The following is a 23,542-nucleotide window of genomic DNA, read 5'->3' on the forward strand; positions in this document are numbered from 1 at the left end:
TGACGTAACGCTTTTTATTTATAGAATATGTGTGTTAGCTCTGTGTTATCCAGGTTGAATACTAGTCTATAACTAAATGACGCAAGAAATGTTATTTCATGAAAATCAGCTATTTGTTAAAAATAGGAATTGAATCAAGATGATATTGTTGACACTGAGGTCTATGTTAGTCATGTGAGATAAGACTCGACAAGAATTTTGAAAAGGATCTATCTAGTCTTCGGTACTTGTTTTAGCCAGTTAAGCTAATATTTTAATGTGACATGACATCAAATGTGCAACTACTGAAAAATGATTATGGCATACATTTTGTTTTTACTTCAAAGTTTTACTTTTCGGCCAATACTTTAAGGGAATTATGTGAGATTTAGAGGCAAGGCTAAAGTAATAACCTCATAATTTCGTAATAAATTACCTAACATAATTGTTTGTGTTTTCAAGACAGGTGGTATTATTTCAAATTTTTACACTACAGATTAAAAATATCTTGCTGTTTTGCCAACTTAAATATTGAATGAAGAAAACATAACATCATATTACATAACTTTTAGACTTAATCACACTTACTTTCAACAAACAAGAAGAATCCGTTCGGGTTTTTCATGAGTATTTTGAGTGCTTTAGTTGTCATTTCTGCCAAAGAAGGGTCTCCGGTAGATCTCTGGTCTCGCTCTGCCTCAAACTCCATATGAGAGTAGGCAAACAAACCTGGTATAAACATAAAAAAACAAAAAAAACCATTTATTTTAATTTTAATAATGCTTATATAAAATACTAATATAATCCATTAAGTTCGAAATAAAGGTTTATTATTTCATTAGCTTACTTAAATTTACTTATTTATACAGAAATAAATAATAATAGAACCCCAGAATCAAACCACGTTTACTATTACTACTTCTTTCGTCTGTTTTCTTTCTCTAGTATTATTCTATGATACCATGGTAGAATAAAGAACGTCTTATTCTACCATGACGTAATTTACCAGGGCTAATAAGTCCTGTGTAGCAACTAATATAAGACATTATACGCAAAATGAGAGCATACATGTATTATATCTACAGGAATTTCGTTTTTGAATATAGAAGGCACTATCTGTAACCTGAACATGAAGCTGGGCCATGAAAGCTTTACATTGCAATGGTGTTTTTTCAGCGTCTAGAGAAAAGAGATAAAGAATGAGTAAGGGAGCAGACTCCATGTGTGCCCCATCCACTAATCTGAGCTGGGAAGGCAGGAGGAATATCCTATAGTTTGAGCGATTCTAGGTGTAGTCTGCTTTGTACCTTTGCACCGAAATTCCACTAAGGTAAGAAAACCCACACATTAGAAAAGAAACACATCCTCTTCTACGTACCTCTAACAGTAAGTATAGACCCTTGCGCAGTACCTCCACCTCCTGTAACAGGATATAGATGCGTCGTTACTGGACACCCATTGGGGTGCCCTGATCTTAACTTTATTTTTTTCTGCTCTCAGTTTATTCTTCTGGACCGTCTGTTTGTTTGCTGCATTGGTCGGTTGAACAAATCTAATCATTCCAAGTCTTGAACACTAATTTATGAAACAATCCTTAGATTCTATGTTGCGTTTTTAGGCTTGTAGTGACTTGAGATAAACAAAATTCTGGTTGATTTATATCTGACCTAGGACCAGGAAAAACACGCACTGCCTCACTGTATTGGTTCCTCTTCCATGGTATCTTACCAGGAGGAGGCCCCAATCCCCTCTACCCATTCTACTACTCTAGTTTAGCCAAATTTCTGTTTATATCTTCATATCCTTCAGAATATGGAATTGAACGTGGATTTGTTTCATACCCGGACTTAAAAAAACTTCAAGTTGAAAAATAATTACGTTAATAGCTATTGAAATATTTCTTTATTTCATCAGAAGTATTTTTCTATCCCGTGTGCAACATCACTCAATTCACGCCTTGTTATTCGAGCAAGATATGACTCAGTCGTCATTAGTCAATAATTCAGTTCAAAGCTCACCTTCTCTGATAAACGTAAATAATATAAATGGAAATATATTTATGTTTGCTATAATGTAAAATATATTTTAAAAGTATATGATTCATATAACTTTTGTTGAAAATGAGATAAGTACAGTAGATTTAAGTAAAGTAAGATTTAAGTACAGTAAGACTCACACCATTTTACCTCACCCTTTTAGCACACTCTCCTTAAAAATGTGTACGATCTAATGGCTGATATATCTGACGCTAGTTGCGAAATCTAATTGAGCTATCCTTGTTTAAATTTATTTTGTGATTGTTTTGATGAGTTGTAATTATAAAATGACATTACCACGCTCTTATGTTTAAGGTGGAGAACATTCCATTAATTTTCCACTAAAATTAATGGTTTGAAATATGAACTATGAATATGTTTTGTTTTAGATTTTCCAACGACCACTCATGTTTGACATTTGCCTATTAGCTCAAACTAAAATGTTTTTTTTTTTACAATGTGTAAACTTGAATCGTCTATAGTTAACTTTCTAAAGAGACTTACATATTTTATTTGTTCCAGACTGTGCCGAAGTCCGTTCAAAAAAACTTTTAAAAATCTTAGATTTGAATCCCTTACAGTAAGGTCGCCAAATGAAGTAATTATTTTTATTTTATAAAAGCAAAGAACACAAAGAACTACGAACTTTACTGAGTCCAGCAGAACTTCGAGTGTTTCAAAACCATCGCTATAAAGTTATTCAACTGACCCAGCAGATAATCAGTCTTGGCAGGGTTGACTGTGTCCATCTGTTGTTTGTTCCACACGTACTCGCCCTTGAGGCCTCTCTTCTTCTTGTCCCTGAGCCAGTCGTCGATCAGGTTGCGGCCGTCCAGTCGCCGTCCCTCCTCCACAGTCTGCTCGGGATCTCGAGCCACCTTCGGTAACCAGTGTCTCCTGCCACCTCCTAGGACCACCTTCAACAAATTTGAAAATGCTAGATATAGATTTACCGATAGTCAAACCCAGTCAACGGATTTTACCCCAAATTTACCCCCAGTCAACGGATAGGTGCTCCCTACTTGGAAACGATTAGTTGATGATCTTATTAATGACGTGAGCAGTAACTTTATTTCTCTGAAAAGCGCGGCGCTTGAATCATCTTTCTTGAATCCAATAATGAAAAGATTCTCCTACGTGAACATTGAACAAATAACGAACCCGATGTGAACTTTACACCATGTTAGTTATGGTAAAACCTCCAGGCTTTTGTTATGTATGCACCCCTCTGATCATTGGTCTTTTCGACATTCGTGACCCAACGTGCTCTTAAGTTTCCATCATATACAAGACAAGTTCAGACTCAGAATTTTAATTTAACTCAGAATCTTACTTTCCCTTTATCCTTTGAAGCAAAGGCCAGAGACAAATCACATACATTTAAATCCCGGTATTTTTTGTATTTATGTACACCCAAATTATTTGCAGCTTTAAAACGTCAAACTGGCGATAATGTTACTTTTGAAGTAGAAACTGATATTCTAAAATTTAATAATTGTATTTTAAAGGCAGTTAAGTTTGAAAACCATCAATTTTCAGTTTTTTATGATATTAATTCGTATAGTTCAGCTCATTCTAGGCGTTACAGATTCAAACTAGTCGATTAGATTATGGTGAAAAACGTTATAAGTGGAATACAAAATAAAAACCGCAGTATAAGGAGATTTTAAATGAAAGATTTTAATTGTTGTTATTTAACCGTACGAAATTTAAATAGAAACTATCTTTCTGCGTGAATAATATAATCACAAGATATTACTGCTTGAAATATCGTTATACGCACACTGAAAACCTCTCTTGATGGTCTGTTTTATCCTCAGCAAAGTTGATATGAATCTTATAGTTACCCAATGTCCAGATGTAATTTTAACACAGTTGTAAGATGAATATCAAACATTAGGATCTGGTTAAAATAAAATGCTAAGACTTTAGTATTATACGTATACATCGGATTTCATTTGCAATATTTAAAAAAATCAACCTTAAAAATGAATGCTAAAAATACCAATAATAGTTTTTGAGAATAAGGCAATGAAAATTTTCATGACTTCTTTACGCGTTGGATTTCCAAACTACGAATGATTTTACTAGCATTAATAACGCAATTAAAAGTTTCATGGTTATAATTAAATACAAATTTCAATTAAAGGTTAATTGTTTGAAGAATGGAGGGCTACAAATCCTATAAACGTATAATGATGTCTAAAAGAAGGCAAAAGTTCCCAAATCGTGGAATATGAAGTAAACTCAGGCACATTTACCATTTACTGTAATTTACTCTGTCATAATCAAAACTAAACTTGAAAATTTTAAAGCTCATTAAACATTGTTTCCCTATTAAAATATTACTTTTACATATATTTACAGGGTGATTGAAAAGTAAGTTGCAACTCCCTTCCCCCTTAAATTTGCTGTTATTTTAGATGTGTGAAATTTGTTTGCGACAATTTTACTCGCTACGAAGAACTACACTAATAAAGATAGTTTTCAAAATGTTTACCCTCAGGAGAAAAGGGGGTACCTTCAAAATGTTAAAATATCACATATAGTCTTGTAACATGACATTTTAAAGGTCTTAGTTGTCAATAAAAAAATATACTTAAAGGAATTGAAATCGGACCACTTTAACAGAAATGGCAACCCAAAACGTAACTGAGCATTGTGATTCATAACGTAGAGACTAATACCTATTGTAATAACTAATTCAAAATTTATCAAGACAAAACTTATTTGGAAATTTGCAGATAAGTATTGTAGTATTAGGGAGGGAGTAGTTGGGAAAACGAATACTCTCTTGTTTATCTGTTTCTTAAGTAATGCAATGCTTTTGTCCAATCAGTTTCCAAATTTTTAACAGTTCGCTTGAAAGATAACCTTTTCAGTTACCAAAACTGAGTTTCTACTGAGTTTAGTTGTAGTTTTTAATTCATAGTATGACGTAGGCACGTTATTATTAGCATATCACTCTAAAATTATTGTTTTAATGTGTAATTCAGTAACCCCGTTTCCAGAACGAATCGAGATAGATATATAAACAGCTGAGCATGTTGGTCAGCTGAGCGTATGTTTGCGCTTCATTCCATAGTAATCGTTTGTATTGTTGTGTCATGTTTCAAAGTTTTAATAAATAAATGCAATTACCAATTGATATTCTAGTTTATTAAAGTCTTGGTTTAGGGACGACGATAAGTAGTATGTACACTTTTAGTAATCGAGTTTCTCGGGTGATTAAAACATGGTTTTTTCAATAAAAGAACGTGTAGAACTCGCCCTACTCTACTTGACAAGTAGGGACTTACAACGGTGCTAAAGAAGCTTTTAATGAAAGACACCCTGGCCATACTATTAGCAGGATAGCAGTCACTAAATTAATTCAGAAGTTTCAGCAAACTGAAGTGTTGCAGATGAGCCCAGAACCGGACGACCAAATACAGCTGAAGCAGTTGAAGTAGGTGTTTTCGCAGAATCTTTTACAACCCCACAACAGTTAGCTAGAAGTGTTGCGCGTAAACACAACTTAACACTTAGGTCAGTGAAGAAGGCATTAAAGGTTCATAAGTTTCACCCTTATAAACTCACTCTTGTAGAAGAACTGAATGTAGACGATTTTGACAGAAGGCTAGAATTTTGTGAGATCATGACGCAGTGTCTTAAATCGAAGGCAGTATCTTCTTTTAATATTCTTTTTACTTAAGAAGTATCATTTAAACTTAATAGACAAGTTAACCGACACAACTGTAGGTATTGGGCACAAGATAACGTCACTGGTACCAGGAAGGCCATACCCAAAACCCACAGAAACTTAAAAATATGGGCCGGTATGATTGGTAATTTTATCATAGGATCATTTGTTATCGATGGCAACTTGAATGGTGTAACCCACAACAATGTGCTAAATACACAGATTATTCCCAGCTCTAAACAACTTAACAAAAAGAACACCAGATGATAGTCATGCTTTTAATAGAGATAATGTATTTTTTAAACAAGATGGAGCCCCTACCCATTATGCAAGAGTTGTAAGGGATTCGATAAACCAGCAATTCCCAAATCATTCGATTGGCCGGAGAGGAAGTATCGAGTGGCAAGCCCGGTCACCTGCCTAAGCCCACTAGATTTTTTGTGGGGCCATTTGAAATCAATGGTATACAGCTCAAAGCCAGAACCTATTGAAAAATTAAGAGAGCGAATAGAGACTGAATGCAGAAGAATTAGAAATGAAACATTTCTAAATGTCAGGAACATGTTAAACAAAGACTGCATTACTGCAAGGAGGTCCACGGAGAGCTGTTATAACACTTAAATTGTATAATTAGGTATAGAAGTGATTATCTCTTAATTAATTTAACATTTACTAAAAATATTCAATATTCAATACTCATAACTGAATAGATTACAAATTTAAGGTTTTAATACTTATTTTCATTTTAATAAATTTTTAAATGTAAAAGGTATACAAAATAAATGAGTTGGGGAAGTAACGTCTTTAAGAAGGTTCTCTCTTGGTTAAACAATCATTGTTCTTGACTTATAGCCTTTCTTTTCATATTCTGAAAGATTGCAGCAAGATATGCAATTGATGCAAATTTTCAACATTATACGTTTGGGGCTGCCATTTTGTGTGGATTGGACCGATTTAAATTCATTAAGTGTATTTTATTGACTACCCAAGACTTTTAAAACGATTTTTACAAGACTATAAGTGCTATTTGACAATTCTTACCCCCTACCCCCTTTCCCTGAGGGTAAAAATTTAAAAACTATCATTATTAGTGTAACCCTTTGTAGCTAGTAAGGGTGCCAGAATCAGATTTCACATATGTGTATAATAAACTAGTTAAGGGGGATGCAACTTACTTTTCAATCACCCTGTATATATATATATATACTCGTATATATATATATATATATATATATATATATATATATAAAATTAAATATATATACATGTATGTGTGTGTGTATTCTAGTAATATATGTTAATAATAATATTACGTAAAATTCCTGCCTTCCAGCCTTGAATTTTGTCAATAAATTAACAAATTTTTATTCAAGCTATATTAGGTACTTTTTTCATATGGTAGGCGGTATTTGGAACACTTACAAAATTATATGTATATATATTAAGTTGATCCCTTACAACTTGGGTTTCCTGTGAATCTTAAGTGTACAAAATGTATTAATTTTAATTTTAAGAAAAAAATTATATATCTACGAAGGTCAACACGAAATCAATGAATATTTGTATACGAATAATCCTCCACGTTATTATTTCGTCAATATTTCTCTTTGTGTAAAGATACTTTCCTCTGCAAGGGTTGTAACCGATTGACTTAGGTAATGATTTGTCATAATTTATTGGTCCTTAGCTCATATGGGTAAAACTAGTGTATAAAACATCACATAAGAAAATCAACAGAGATGTTTTGGGTTAAAATGTCTTTGAAATTAGACACATAAGGAATGTAGCAAGAATCAGTTTACAAAATATTTACAAAGCCAGTCTTTCAAAAAAGGATCCTCAGAAGATTAATTGTGGCTAATTTCTACAGTTGTAGATCTTATACTGTATAATCCTACACAGTAATTACGACAGTAACATGTACCACTTTATCTTCACCTACATTAATGTTCCTGCCTGGCTCATCCTCTATGAGTTGCCTGGTGATATCCTTGCAGGTCTTCCTAGCCTTGGGTGGCACCTTGGCATCATCCTCCCAGTAACGGCTAGCCGAGTGGGCGTACAGGGCGGCTGGTGTTGCGTGCGATACCCTCGTGTTGGTCACCAGGCCCGTGGCTTTACCTAGTTGGAACAACAATTTAACCAATTATTTCATCAAAAGAATCACTCAATATACCCCATAAATGTAGAATAAAAGATTAGTTAGTTTTCAGAATTTGCGGTTACTTACTAGTTTATATAATCTTTAACCGTTATAAAATCTAACATGATGTCTATAACTAATAAACAGAAAATCTTAGTTATAGTACACCTGCATCACCATATATTCAATCTCGAATTTAGATAAAGTAATGATGCTTCGTTCGTCATTTTTACACTACAAGTATATTAGTCTAAAACTGAGACTTTTACAACAAAAGACGTAGCTCACTTGTCTTTAAAAAAATCATGTGGTTAATCTTGTATTATATTTTGTTATAATGTACAGTGTTCGCAAATTAAAAATCTTTTGAACAAAACCAATATGAATAAGGAACTTGTCACCCTTATGTGAGTTCCATAGAAACGATTTAGAAGCGTTAAAAGACAGATTCGTGAAACACTGCAAACTGCAGGACACCCGTTATAAGACAGGATATAGTGTGTTCCAATCATTAATATTACTTCTAACATACACATGTATACATCTCTTCTAGTAGTGACCATTTATTTCAGGCCCATTGCTGCGAGATGGAAGGGGTGATGAAGAAGGGATGCGTTTCTGTCTATAACTATTACAAATCGCCTGCCAGATAAGGATAGTCAATGACCTTCCAGCAGGACCCACTTACTTTAGGACCTAGAGCAGTGAGACGAAGGAGGGGATGAAGAAGGGATAGGTTTCTGTCTATGATTATTACAAATCACCTGCCAGATAAGGATACTCGATGACCTCCCAGCAGGACCCACTTACTTTAGGACCTAGAGCAGTGAGACGAAGGAGGGGATGAAGAAGGGATAGGTTTCTGTCTATGACTATTACAAACCACCTGCCAGATAAGGATACTCGATGACCTCCCATCAAGACCCACTTACCTTAGGACCTAGAGCAGTGAGACGAAGGAGGGGATGAAGAAGGGATAGGTTTCTGTCTATGACTATTACAAACCACCTGCCAGATAAGGATACTCGATGACCTCCCATCAAGACCCACTTACCTAGAGCAGTGAGACGAAGGAGGGGGTGAAGAAGGGATAGGTTTCTGTCTATGACTATTACAAACCACCTGCCAGATAAGGATACTCGATGACCTCCCAGCAAGACCCACTTACCTAGAGCAGTGAGACGAAGGAGGGGGTGAAGAAGGGATAGGTTTCTGTCTATGACTATTACAAACCACCTGCCAGATAAGGATACTCGATGACCTCCCAGCAAGACCCACTTACCTAGAGCAGTGAGACGAAGGAGGGATGAAGAAGGGATAGGTTTCTGTCTATGACTATTACAAACCACCTGCCAGATAAGGATACTCGATGACCTCCCATCAAGACCCACTTACCTAGAGCAGTGAGACGAAGGAGGGGGTGAAGAAGGGATAGGTTTCTGTCTATGGACTATTACAAACCACCTGCCAGATAAGGATACTCGATGACCTCCCAGCAAGACCCACTTACCTTAGGACCTAGAGCAGTGAGACGAAGGAGGGGGTGAAGAAGGGATGGGTTTCTGTGTTATTTTCTTATGTTATTAACAAAAATTTGCCACAATCCTGCAATAGGAGAAATAGGTAAGTTTATTTCTACCACAGTTCAACAATGCTGTTCTAATGAGCTGATTAGAGCAGCTAAAATGAAAACAGCCTCACAAACATTGCTGTCAGTGGATATTATTTAGAGCTCGATTTATTAAAAGCGCATTATCTCCCTTATTTACTAACCGATTATCCTTAAACTTGGAATCGTTGGATTTCAAATTTGATTACTCTTTATATATATACATAGTTTGCATACAGTATATTTGTCTCATTGGGAAGTGTCGCTGGAGATTGCTATGTATTGGAATTTTCTTGTTGACTGGACCTCTACTTTAACACGTATAAGCAAAGAACTAAGTCTGAATTTCTCAATAACAAAGCTTTACATCAGTTAAGCAATGCTATTCCCGAAACACAAAACAACTCACAAAGAATGGATCATATGTAATTAATGTTAAAATCAATTTTTCAGATGTTGCATTTCAATATTAATAAATCCTTTGAACAGGATTGTAATGCATTAGTAATCCATTAATAGTTGAAATTATTCATTCAGTGTGAGGTTATTTTAACTTTGTTGGTTATTTGATAACCACACTGTAATATTTAGTTGATTAATATTCTTTTCGATTTATAGCAAGAGAGAAGGGCTTTTAATCCAATTTTTATATAACACGTTATAATTAAACCCACAATATAAAATGTATTCAACGGAATTTAAAGAACAATTTTGTTCCTTCAGTAAAAGATATTTGTATAAAAAATCAATAGGATATTCGACACCTTTCTTTATAAAATACTTCGATATGTAAATGTCTTTATTTTGATGTTTAAAACAAGAAGAGATTTATATTGCTCAGTAAACTTTCTTGGTGTAGCTTTTCTCTTCATCTCTTTATTGAAATCCTAAAACTCCAATTAGTTTTAAAACATTTTAAGGGAATTCATACGGATCCTACACATAACGAGTAAAATGCAATTTAAATTTTACAAGACAATTTAAGAATCACATTAAGAATAATTAACTAATGTATAATTTTTGAATGGCCATAGGCAGGATAAAGCCGTAGAAGGACACATATAATACTGCAAAAAAGGCAGAATTTACTCACTAACACACATTCAAGGTAAGTTTCCGTTTCACGTTTTTTTTATGCACAAAAATATTCGTGCCAGAAGTATTAAAACATTCGACGAAAAACAGTCAGTATAAAATTATCATGAAATTCTAAAGTCTTTGAAATACATAAAGTCAAATTAAAAAAATTTCTTTATTCAGACAATCCAAAATATAAAAGTTGGCGTCAAAAACAATGAAAAGATATAAACAATATGAATGTTACGGTTGCTACTACTGTCTTCAAACCATTTCACAAGTTGCTTTTTCAAGTGTTTCCCGGTGACTTTGCTTGAAGTGATCTGGCAGGTTATTAAAGTAGACTGCTCCTTTGTATGTTGGCTACTTCTCGGAGGGATGAGATGGTGTATAGGAAGTGAGAAGTTTGGTGGGTTTCTGGTGTTGTGCTAGTGTTTAGCTAAGTGCTAGTCTGCAAGTTTTGTAGAACACTTCATAAATTTATATTGCTGGCAATGTATTTTTAGTTCTCTGAAAAATTCCGGCAAATTTATCGGTATCCAATTCCTGGTAGACTCCTCATCACTTTTTTCTGTTGCAAGAATAGACTTTCGATTTTTATATGTCTTTTTTCACCCCATGCTGCATTGCCATATCCCTGATGGCCTGAAACAGTGAAAACAGCTGCAAATATTCCACATCAATTCAATGTGGGCATTCCACTTTAAGTTGCTATCGAATGTGATACCTAAGTATTATTTGCATGCAATATATAGGCCTTTCGGTTTATTTCTTCTTGTAATATATGTCATTTTAAATGTTTTTGGTTTAGTGCGAAGCTATTTTCACCACAGTACTGTTTAGCTAAGTTTAAAAGTGCTTATGCCTCTTCTTTAAGGTGTCAATTGAGTTTGTTACCTAGTTCAAAGCAAGTCACATGTCCAATTTTAACAATTCCAATTCCAATTTTAACCTTGGAACAATGTAAAACAAATCTTTGCCAATGACTCTGGGATTGTACAGACTATTACGTTGTTTCTGAGTGAGTGTTTTATTAATAAACATTAAATCCTTTGTAATGTTGTAATAAAAAAGTGTATTGGTAGCACATTCACCCGGCAAGTGAGAGATCCGGGTTCGACTCCCGTCGGAGCAAGTACTTTTTGTGATTCAATGTTTATTGAAATTAAATAAGGCTATTGCCATTTATAGAGTTTAATATTAATAAACATTATATATTGACTATAGATAATTTCAATTTAAAAGAAATATTAAAATGGATATGTATGTTTTAGCAAAACAGTTACTCAGTGGTGCCTTTAAATTAAATCGATGACCTCCAAAAGTTGTGAGTTACATCAGTCAATTGAGATAATCATATCTTTTTTCTCATGTTTCAATTCATGAATCTCATTGATAGTTGCATTAGGATCGTCCAACAATAATATTAACTTGGCGTCAAGTGAAGGAAATTAACCACAATCTCGCCACTTTCAATAGGTATCAGTTTCACTTGTTGATTTAACGTTCCCTCGTATTTTCTGTGGTGGTCTAATATGTGATAGGTTCCAGCTGGGAAACTGACATTTTTAACTTTATTATTTTTATTATTACGATTGTTTAAATTTTGTAATGGGAATTTGGAGTGTTAAACGTACCTTGAAAACTAAACTGTATCATGCTGTTGTAACAAAGATTTAAATAATTGAAATTTTGGTTTATTTACATAATAAATGAAAGATCCACAGACGTTCGCTACAGATTGCCTCACCCTTTGTTGTTTTCTGCGTAATACACTGTACGCAAAAATAACTGGTAACCACACCACAGTTCTGTTTTCCTAAGCGAATGCTGCATACGTTACGTTTTGTAGAAACTCTTTAATACAAGTGTAATATAGATTATCATCTGACCTCCAGAGTAATAAGATATTCCACGAATAAAGATATATTTATCTGGGGTGATTAAAAATAAACAGCATCCACTATTACTGTGCTAAAATATGCCTTACTAACAGTTACCTGCAGCTTCGTACGCGGTAATTTGCTTCGTCTTGGTATTTTTGCCATAGGTATTTTGCCTTATATCCCCGATCAAGACAATATACATGAAAAATACACATATACATATACATGGTGTTCAGTAAAAAGTGTTCCAATACTTTATAATTTTGTTCTACTCATAAAAATGAGCAAAATTGTTCATATGAAGGTACGTCCTAAAACCTTTAGTTTTCCGTCTATCTGTCTATGTTTTTTATAAAAAAATATATATATTTTGAAAATATTAAGGTAAAGTTATGAAACTTGAGAATTGTATTAACCTTTAGGAGAACTTTTTTAAATTTAAAATACTAACAATATCCTTTAACCCGTTTCAAAATGGCGTCAGAACACCCAGACTGCAGTAAATGTAGCACCACGCTTTATACACCAAATTAAAGTTAGTAAAATAAAAACAAGTTTCCCATTTAAATTTTGGTTTTATCTAAAGCGGTTACGGTTCTGCAGGCAAAAATAACAATTTCAACTCTTACAGATTCTGGGGGGGGGGGGGGTTAAAAATAATTTTATCGAATTCTTTGGCCACAAAGTATGGGGGGGGGGGGGTCAGCGAAGAGTTTCTACCTCCACTTGTTATACCGCTACAATCAGTGACCCGGATGGTCTGGTTTACCCTTTACACCGAAAAAAACCTTGGTAATCAAGATGGCAAAGTTAGTGAATGTACTTGACAGTTAGGATCGAGGGAGGAATATTTTTTACAAATCCTGCCTTCACTGTTAAATATACCACTATCATTTATTTGTTTGAAGTTTTTTTTTTGACGATGGAAGGATTGTGAAGGAAACAGGATTTTTCCGTACATTTGCCATCGTTTAGTGATACAAAAAATCAGTAACACTACGTTTCGAAATCTGCAATCTGATCTCCTCGCATAATTACAAACTAGGTTAAAATAATCAGATCATACCAGAGCATTGTGACACGCGTAAGTCAGGAATCACAACCTCCATGTTGTGTGTCACCTTCACTAAAACTTGCACTTAATAAAATACTAAACACAACACTAATTATTAAAACTGAACTACTGAATAGAGGTAAAAAAATGTCTGCATTCATCGATCAACCACCTACTATCTTGTAATTATGTGTTAGTTTAGTTATTTACCTGAAAAGAGATCAGATTGCAGATCTCGTAACGTAGTGTTACTGATTTTGTGTATCACTGAACGATAGGAAATGTCTGGAAAAGTCCTGTTTCCATCACTATCATCCCATATCCATCATCCCAGTTATAACATATCACTAAATCGATTTTGCAAGTGTTACGAGGTAAAAGAGGACCATAATGGAACTGACGGAAAGAAAAAACTTGCAAGGTAAAGACAGTTATTGCACTGGGTACGTTCATATCGACCCAGACACTTTCGGGGAAAATTGGTAGATCTGAAAGAAAACAAGTCTTTAGTGACAACAAAGAAGATAACACTCCCTCTAGTGCAGTTGGCATCTCTTGTCGTCTCTGTAAACAATGAAAGTATCTCGGATGACAGAGACTGAGATCTCAAATAACAGGTGATCAAATGATACATGTTTCGGACATAATATTTATTTGACATATTATGCTGAGTTAATACTGCATTTAAAAATGAAACTACACCACAATAAAATAATGCTATAATAAATAATTTTCAATTAAGTTATATTGCTAATGAACCATACATCGCAGTATAGATTAAATGATTTAACAGTATGTATTTTAAATATCTGCGTACATTATTTGAGACAACGTTCGTTTATTTTCAGAGAAAAGTATTTTACTGTGAAAGCGTAATATTTCTTGATATCAGAAGCGTAATTATGTACATTTTTTAAGCGTGATACGCTATTTTAATTGAAAAATATTTGCGCAGAGCAAAATATTTTTAAAGAGCAAGTTCGTTTATATACAAAAGAATTTATGATCACAGACCATGCTGTCGAACAATATCTGTGAGTAATGACTATTTGTTCTTGAGATATGTTTACAACAAACAAATCAACGGTAAATAACAAGAACATGTGAAAGATCTCTTTATGAAATGTTCAAATTGTTGGAGGCAAACGTTCTTCCTGTTTGCAGCAAACGATCAGCTCTCGACAGCATATTACATTGTTTAGTAAACAATGGAAGAGGTTTAGGCGCAGTTTTATTAGGCAAAGGGCATAATGTTTCTGTTTCGGGTTCAAAACGGAGGTCCTGACCTGTTGGCTACTACAATACTTCAGTTATAAATTAATCAATAACTTTGTCTGTTTCCTCAATTTCAACAATGTTTTATCAGATCTATGCCTATATAAGCTGAATACCGCTCACTCAATTATTTACACGTATAATTTTATCTCAATAACAACAAAGCCTACGAAGCTAGAATTCGGGCTGATATTTACTTACATGCAGTAAACAAGTCTGGATAGAATGAATAATTATTTAAGTGGTTTAAACACACATTGCCACATTAAGCTTCACTGCAGACATGTACTGTGCTTGACAGTGTAAAGACATACTGCCGTGTAAAGATTTAGTAGTGTCGTACGGTGGCGTCCACTGCCGCCGTAGTAAATGTGTTAGTAGCGCATACGTAGACACAGTAGACACATACAAGGCGATTGCCACTAACCTTACTGTTTAACAAATATTGGGTCATTGCACATGGCATTTTTAGAAAAAAATACAACTTTTTAATTCTTTTAACTTCAGGCTCCTATTTAAATAAGGAATTGGTAATAATTTGAACAATTCGTGACATATGATTAATAAACAGTTTATTCAATATTAATTTAAATAAATTACTTTTTAATGTTGTAAATTATTGAAGCGTGATAAATTTATATCTAAAAAATTGATTTTTACCGCTTTTAACTTTTACTGTGGTCCAAAGTGACTGAAAAATCAAATTTGTAAGTTTAATAACTTATAACTTTAAGAAGATTTTTAACAATCCAAATCAAGTAAAAAATCAGGCAGAACAATTAAGAAACCCCAATAAGGTTTTTATTAGAGAGATTATGGACTAAAACATTTGAGAACACTCATTATACAGGAGAATAAGTCATACAACATAATCAATTAGCATCTGACATCATAGGTGCTCTAATGAATGGATTTTACCACACCTTTATAACCAATAATGAGAAACTGTGAATAACTAGTTATTAAATTATCAAAGAATCTCAGAACATGGTTATCTTTTGGGGTTTTAATTAGAAACTTACTAGGGTACACTTGCTCTTAGGTGCTGTGTAAGAAGCAGTTTTAATTCGCAGTCTAATTGCTGAGTGTTGCTGAAACGCCACACAAATTCTCAAAACAGACTCTGTCATATTCCTATGTTATACAAATGAAAATGTAGTATATAATTCTCATACTACTATATACTAGTGTTTACAGAATGGTGTCTTGTCTACATTACGAGAATATTTTAGGTGTTGGGGGATATCAGAGAGTTCTTTGTTTTGAATGGTATATAAATTGTTAGGATAAAAAAACAAACTATCACATTTTGTCTTAACATGGCAGTTGCGTTTCAATAAACTTTACTACAAATAAAATAAATTGTAAAATATTACCTATTATATTGTAATCGCTGTGAAAACCGTTTCTTTTTAACCAGAAACTACTTGAGGGTCTAAGCTGGTTCTAAGGATGGCGGCCTCAATAGTACACATCATTACGTGAAATAAAAACTAAATATTTTTAAATGTTGTTTAATTCAATGTTTGATTATTTGTGTAGCTTAGTATACCATGCAATCGACGTAAATTAAAAAATAATAACCGTAAGTAAGATCTGTTGAAAAACTTTGCTTTTAAAACTATTGTATGTTGAATGTGCAGAGTATTAAATTCGATCTGGTGTAAAATTCAACATAGATTTTTTTAAAGGGTTTCTTATTTTTGGGCATCTTCAAATGTTATAATATATTTAATTAAAGTAATTTGAATTAAGTTTTTTAGAAAATAAAATTTAAACAAGACTTGGCTTTGTGTCAAATAATTTAAAAAGTAAGAAAACAGGTCTAAAAATATAAGTAGACTATAAATGTCTGTTAAACTTAAGCATTATTGGTGCATATAAGTTCGTGGACCAAAATAAACACGCACATATACAAAGAAACAACATACATTAAATATTTGCAATGTGTAGTGTATATTTTTAATTACCTAAATTGTTTTAATGAAAGGTGAAGAGATAATCAATTCTTCGAGGCTTTGTTTATTGGAAGTGCTAAATATAATTACTGGTAAAAATAAGAGTATATACTAACTCAAGTAATGTTTAGTAATTTAGAGTCTTATTTAGGCCCAAAAGTATTTTTGAAGGTTTAAGGAATGTAATGGTAATTGAAATGAAAAGTTAATTATTTTCAACCGTATTTACAGGGTTACCAAAGTATTTCAAAATACGCATTTAAAATTAAGTCTGATGTTTGCCTAACTAAATATAAAACACCACCAAATATTTTTCTTAAGCTTCTTATTAATTAAGGTACTCTTTAACGAAAGGTGTGGTAGGAGCACTTTTTATTGCATTTTTCGAACCTAAAAATGTTAAACCTTTAATAGTACGAACTAGCCTACAATTCAAAATTCTTAAATATGGATGTGCAATAAATTGGGGTACACACAGATGGGGGTATAAATTAATAAGGTACAGAACAAAATGTGTATTTTAATTTTTGGAGCAGAAGTAGTCGTTGCGAGATCCTTCTATTCTACATGCCTGTCGCACAATGTCAGTGAACCTTTCCCTAATTGGTCAGTTTAAGTATCCAAGAGTGGGGGAAGGGAAACTTTGAGTTCTTAACGGCCAACAAGGTAGTTCCGATTGCGAATTACCACGGAAACTTGCGGTCCTTATTCACACGTGTTTTTTACCCGTATTCATTTTTACTCTCGTTTGTGCAGTTCGCAACTGGATATATAACCTTTAATCGCCCTCACGCTCACCAATATATAAGTTTGTATTCAATCTCAATACAACCTTTAAAATATTTACAAATTTCAAGTTCTAACACATGTCAGCAAGATTTCAACTTAACGAAAGAAACAAAAGCTAGTAACGGTATTTTCCGTTGTAAATATTAAAATGATTTTTCTTTTATTACTGAATATTAAATAAGGCATTAGAAAAATGCCTAGTGATTTTAATTGTAATCTAAATTTTCTTAAGTAAATTGTTAGTCTTTCCCCATTCACTAGTGAAAAGAGTAATTTGTTTGTTTAATGCGGAAGAGGATTTTTAATTTTAATTCACAACTAAAATGACTCTACTCTTCTCAACACCTCAGCATATCTGCACTTCTTATGTCATCGTTATCTCCGTCCCACATCAGAAGGTAGTGAGGCCCTTATTCCCCCATGCTCTTCACACCCTGGATCTGCTTAGCACGTCACATCCCTATAGCTTCAGCTCCACAGTGAAACAATCAATAAAATTGGAAATCAGGTAATTTCATATTTTTCATTATGTATCTCAGCAACTGTTTTCTGGAAAATAATATGTCACTGTGTTCATTTCCAGCAACAGGTAATTAACTGGAATAGGTTACAGTGCCGGCAAGTCTCTTTAGTAGTCTAGTGCTGAAGTTACAGTTATCTTGAAGCGTACCTTACGCGACTTATCAAAATCGAAGATGGTTTTCCCTCATTTAAATGAAAGTTCTCAAAGTATAAAAAATTCAAAATGATTCTTATTAAGTGTGTAAATCTACGAAGGTCTATATTTAAAATATTATTGTAATAAAGAATCAGCCGGTTAAGAAAGAAAACCATCCATACTACACGAGTTGCAGAAAGGTTCTCATATTATATAAAATTCTTAAGTTTCCAGTACTCGTCACTGCACCGCTTGGCAGTCAAAGTGATCATAGTATACAATGGAGACCAACATTCTATACTAAAGATAGTCGAGGATTGACACACAACACGTCCATTACCAGGGCTTAACAAAGTACATCAAAGTACCCTATAACTTTGATGTACTAATTATATATCTAATATACTTACGTAGTAATTTTCGTTTCTCTGAATCCTATTTTATTGTATCTGTGTCCTCATAAGCAAACGTTACTTCTGAGAATACCCTAAACTCTCAGCATCATATTTGACATTATACGTATTAAAGTGGTGAATATGCCCTAAGACTCGTTTCAAACGGTGGAACATGCAATACGACGAAAATAACAATCATTTTATAGCATGTGGACATCTTTGATTAACTACACATCTTTTGAACAAATATTTCTGTCACATTATGAAATATATAAATAAATGAAAGAACGACGTTTTTAAAACAAATAATTTGAACTTTTACTATTATAATATATATTACAGTAAGTATTAGGAAGGAAAAGATTCAACTCTAAAATACGAGTAATATATGGCTCTAAATAAACACGTAAATGTGGTCTATTCTGTTTTTGGTTAAAGTTAGAGATTAACTACAAGCGATATCAGGACATTAACGATGTCCACTCAGACATCTAATGGAGCGGTTTTATGGAGAACATAATTGTAATGAAAAAAGTATATGCATATCCAAGAGTAAAAAAAATGTATTTTAGAGTATAAGTTGTAAGTAAATGTTGTGATTACCCACCTTCCCTTTGAGCCCAGAGCATAAGACTCTCCACTTTAGAATGCAGAGTAGAATAGCAGTCCTCGAATTTGGCTCCAGCATCCAGGCCCACAGTTTCGTAGTTCGCCTTGACCCCACACAGGAGTGCTGTGGCGCACGCACTGGACTCTCCGATTTGGGCGTCCAAGTTGTACGTCTATTGAGTGAACAAGGCTTTAGACAATATGTAAGATCATAACAGTACGTTAAAATTGCTACTTAATTGCTTGGCTGACAATTGAATCACAATTGAATATAGTTACACCATTTGATTACGTTTATTAAACAGCGTCACTGTTTTTTTTACTACATAATCAAGTTGCAGAACCCTGAAATACCGGTGATGTGACAGTGTTGATATTCAAAATCATAAAAGTAACAAAAATATATGTCAAGAAGAATGAATTTAATACAAATTAGTAGATTATATAAATATTTGGATAAAAATATTTCAAACGTGGATTTACATCTTTATTGGTAAAAGTCCGCCATAATAATCTGTTTCAGTAGAAATTATACATTATAACATTGCAAAGATCGTCCGGGCCACAAACCACATATTCGTATTACGGTTCACTTCGCATTGGAAAATTGTTACCATAATTAAAATCTTGAAATCTTTTCGCTTTGCTGTAGAAAGCTAACTTCAGTTATCAGACTCGAAACTAAAACTTTGTAAACTTATGCAATTTTTCGATTTGGAGTGAACTGGAAAACTTAAAAGAAAGCCTTGAGTAAATAATGCGCGTAAGGTGAATACCGAAACAACCGGGAGAATAGGAATATGTATATAATTTAATATATCTCATGGAGTTATTAACAGTTTTTAAATCTTTCAAGCAAACAAACTCATAAAAAGGTGATTCATGCATGTAATCAATGCATTTTATTTAGTAAATTAAACTATCTATTGTACGAAGACATATTTTACAAAATCGCAATATTTATTTTACATCTCATTCACAAATGCGCACATATACGGTTAAAGTATTTTAAGATCTAATGAAGTATTAAGATATAAATGTATTAGAATATGTCTGATACAACAAATATTATAAAAAGGCAACTATTAAAAGAACGTTTTGTTCGGTTAAATATACATTTTAAACACAAATGTGCAATAAAATGAATATACGTTCTTATTTACGACGTGCAATTAGGACTAACAAGTCCTCTCCACCGGTTTACCTCAACAAAACTGTTACTACAACTACTGCTACTACAACTACCACTATTACTTGCTCATTACTGCCTCTGTTATTTCTATCCTCACTCTCGGAAATGTAACGAAAACGAGGATTGTACATGAGGACTATACAGTACCGTTCTAACACGTATATTATTAACTCCACAATCTAGGGATATTGAAAGAAAATGATACAATTACACACAAGAAGAATTACATATTTATCTAAATTATGGTAAAGACCCTAAAAAAGTTTCTAAATATAAATCTAAAAAAACAAGGCAAACTCAATGTTGAAAAAATAAAACTACTAAATAGACAAAATTGATCAGAACTACAACTATTTCACTACAAATTCTATAAACATACGTTTTAATTTTCGTTTTTAATGTTCTGTATATTTATATTTACTTATTTGTTTATCCGTTTGTTTTAGGGGTTATTAAATTATACATTATAGATGATTTATTACTGAAATACGTCTCTACAATATAAAATATTTTAAAATGATTTTAGTCCTTATTGTTGATATTAATACATAATAAAACTCAGTCAGTATCCTGAATTAACGTAAAATTATACAAGACGTTTCGAAAATAAGCGCAGTATACAGATTAATGTTACTTACCTGCAGATATTCTACCTAATGAAAAACGTAAAAATAATCACCCCCAATACCACGGTGATTATATTCTTAAGAGATTAAGATCATATTCCCTTTAACATTTACTAGGGACAACAGTTTGAACATGATTATTTTAAATCTAGTTACATAATTCATATGACCTTAAATAGAGCGATATAAGATTTAATATTATTGATTTAATAAAAGAAGCATTTTTTACATTTAATGATAAAATTAACTATTAGGGTATAAAAAGCCTTGTATTGAATGAAAGTCTCTGAGTTTAGCACTTAAAATTGAGTAAAAATTGAGTCGATTATATTCCTGTCATGCCAGGAATATCTTTATATGTGTATACATATAAATATAGGGTGTCCGATAATACTCTAACAATATTTTTCATTATTATTCCGGGGCCAAAGATAAATAAAAATATCATATTCCCATTTTGTAATTTTAACTTTTTTTTGAGAACGTAATAAATTTAAATTTGGCATATACATTTATAAAATAAAGTTCTAATTACTGTAAAAATAATACTTTATTGCAAACTTTATTTTTAAAACGGCGGCTTCTTAAAACCTTTAAACGTTATAATCTTAAAAACGACGTCACACGATAGTCACAGCTATTTTATTTTATTTAAAAAAATTTTTATTACAAGTTTAAGAAAATAGGTTGAGAAATATGTGAGATAATTCGATTTTAAAAAGCCATGTATTAAACATAATCAACTGTCATTATATTACAGCACTGCTTATGAGCAGTAAAAATCAGCTATTTTAAGTTTAGCTGCTCTATCAGCTGATTATAACGTTACATTGTTGAACAGTTGTCATAATATTTACCTATTGTAGGATTTAGGCCTCTTTTAAAGAACATATTTTGAATTTAAAAGTGTATGAATTGTAACAAAACTTTGTTTACATAGGATTAATTAATGTACATCAGATTTATATTAGAAAATCGTACAAAATAATTTTGAAATAAACAAGCAATTGCAGGTGTTGAACAGTGTCAATCCAGTATTGAATAAGCTATGTTCAATATTCCCACCGCCATGCGCCAGTTTGATTGCATATCTTGAACCATGTCAGTAGAGCCAGCCCAACATTTTCAAATTTGAATTTGTTCTCTCTTTTGTTAAAAAAACTCAAATAAAAAAATTAGAGATTTAGTCGCAATCATATACAAATAAAGTTGTTATTTTGTAGATTATAAACATTTAAATTTTCTTTTGTTTCTATCAAAAGGAATCTAAATCCTGCAATAGGTAATGAATGACATTATGACTACAGTTCAACCATGTCATGTTATAATCAGTTGATTGAACCAGCTAAAATTAAAACAGCTGGTTGCTATGGTTCACAAGCAGTGCTGTCACGCAATAACAGTTGATATTGTTTAGTACATGGCTTTTAAAAATCGAATTGTCTCAATTATATTCCAACCGATTTTCTTAAACCTATCATTGTATTTGTAATTTAATTGTCTAACTAAATAAAATGTCATGACAAAGACTTTTTTTATTATACGCTGCCATTTAGAAAATAGAGGTCCTAAAAAGATTATTTCTACTGCAAATTCTGCAGGTTATAAAGCTATTTTCCAAATAGAAACTTATTAAAACAAGCCGTTCTCATATAAAAATGAATAAGTGAAAATTACAAAATGTCGGCCGTTCGGATAGTTATTGAGATTTCGAGAGTATGAATATGATATTTCATTTGCAATTTTTAGTTAGGGCATTGTTCCATAGACCATGAGGAGCCAAAGTCCAAGTGCAACCAGTGGTATATCTCATTCATTTTACCTTCGTCTATATGTGATTCGTAATAAAAAAGATCTTATCTTTAAAACTAATAATCGGGATTTAACCAACCTTATGTAATAACTTTATATTAATACAACCTATTAATAAAAAATTGCTTGAATTATTTATTAATTTTATTTGAACTAAAATAACTTTAAGATACTCGTTTTACAAAAAAGTAAATCATAAATATGTGTACAACAATTATAACAAAACTAAAGTAATTTTTAATGCTGAAATTGGATAAAAAATAACTGACATATTGCAAGTTTAGTCCGACCATGCATGTACAAACTAAAGTTTTTTCACAATAAAATAACAGTTCTGACAACGGAACGAATAAATTATTCTGAATATGTCAATGTGAATATGTAAATGACGAAGCACATTTTGATGTATCAGGACTAACCTTAGCAAGTGCAACGGCGGGGAACTTGTCCCAGGAGAGAAGATGATCCTCACCCAACTCTCCTTGTCTCTGGCCCTTGAATATTCTGGCAGCGGTAGAGGTGGACAGTCCAAGCCCGTCTCCCACAAGGAGCACTATACTGCGGGCCCTCTCCCGGGACGTTGGGGTATCGAGGCCACGGAGACGCTGCTGTAGCGATCGGCCGGCCTCTTCATACCAGAAGTGTCTACCTACACGTGGACAAATTGTCATTAGCCCAAGGATTAATTGGTTTTTAGCCGTAATTGTATACTAATATTAGTTTTGTAACAAGTTGCATCATTGATAACCAGTCCAGATAACG

At 32.9% G+C, this 23,542-nt stretch overlaps 1 protein-coding gene across 1 annotated transcript in view; it reads right to left on the minus strand.

The window, feature by feature from the left end:
- LOC124368919 (alkaline phosphatase-like) overlaps window positions 1-23,542 on the minus strand; it is a 107,404-nt gene that overhangs the window by 19,821 nt on the left and 64,041 nt on the right. Inside the window, exons 2-6 of the mRNA XM_046826465.1 lie at window positions 23,200-23,429; window positions 19,149-19,323; window positions 7,640-7,818; window positions 2,725-2,932; window positions 568-708 (exon numbers count right to left, since the gene is read on the minus strand). Coding sequence (XP_046682421.1) covers window positions 568-708; window positions 2,725-2,932; window positions 7,640-7,818; window positions 19,149-19,323; window positions 23,200-23,429 — 933 coding nt within the window. The remainder of the gene's footprint in view (window positions 1-567; window positions 709-2,724; window positions 2,933-7,639; window positions 7,819-19,148; window positions 19,324-23,199; window positions 23,430-23,542) is intronic.

The sequence above is a fragment of the Homalodisca vitripennis genome, chromosome X (assembly GCF_021130785.1).
Source record: "Homalodisca vitripennis isolate AUS2020 chromosome X, UT_GWSS_2.1, whole genome shotgun sequence".
NCBI lineage: Eukaryota > Metazoa > Arthropoda > Insecta > Hemiptera > Cicadellidae > Homalodisca > Homalodisca vitripennis.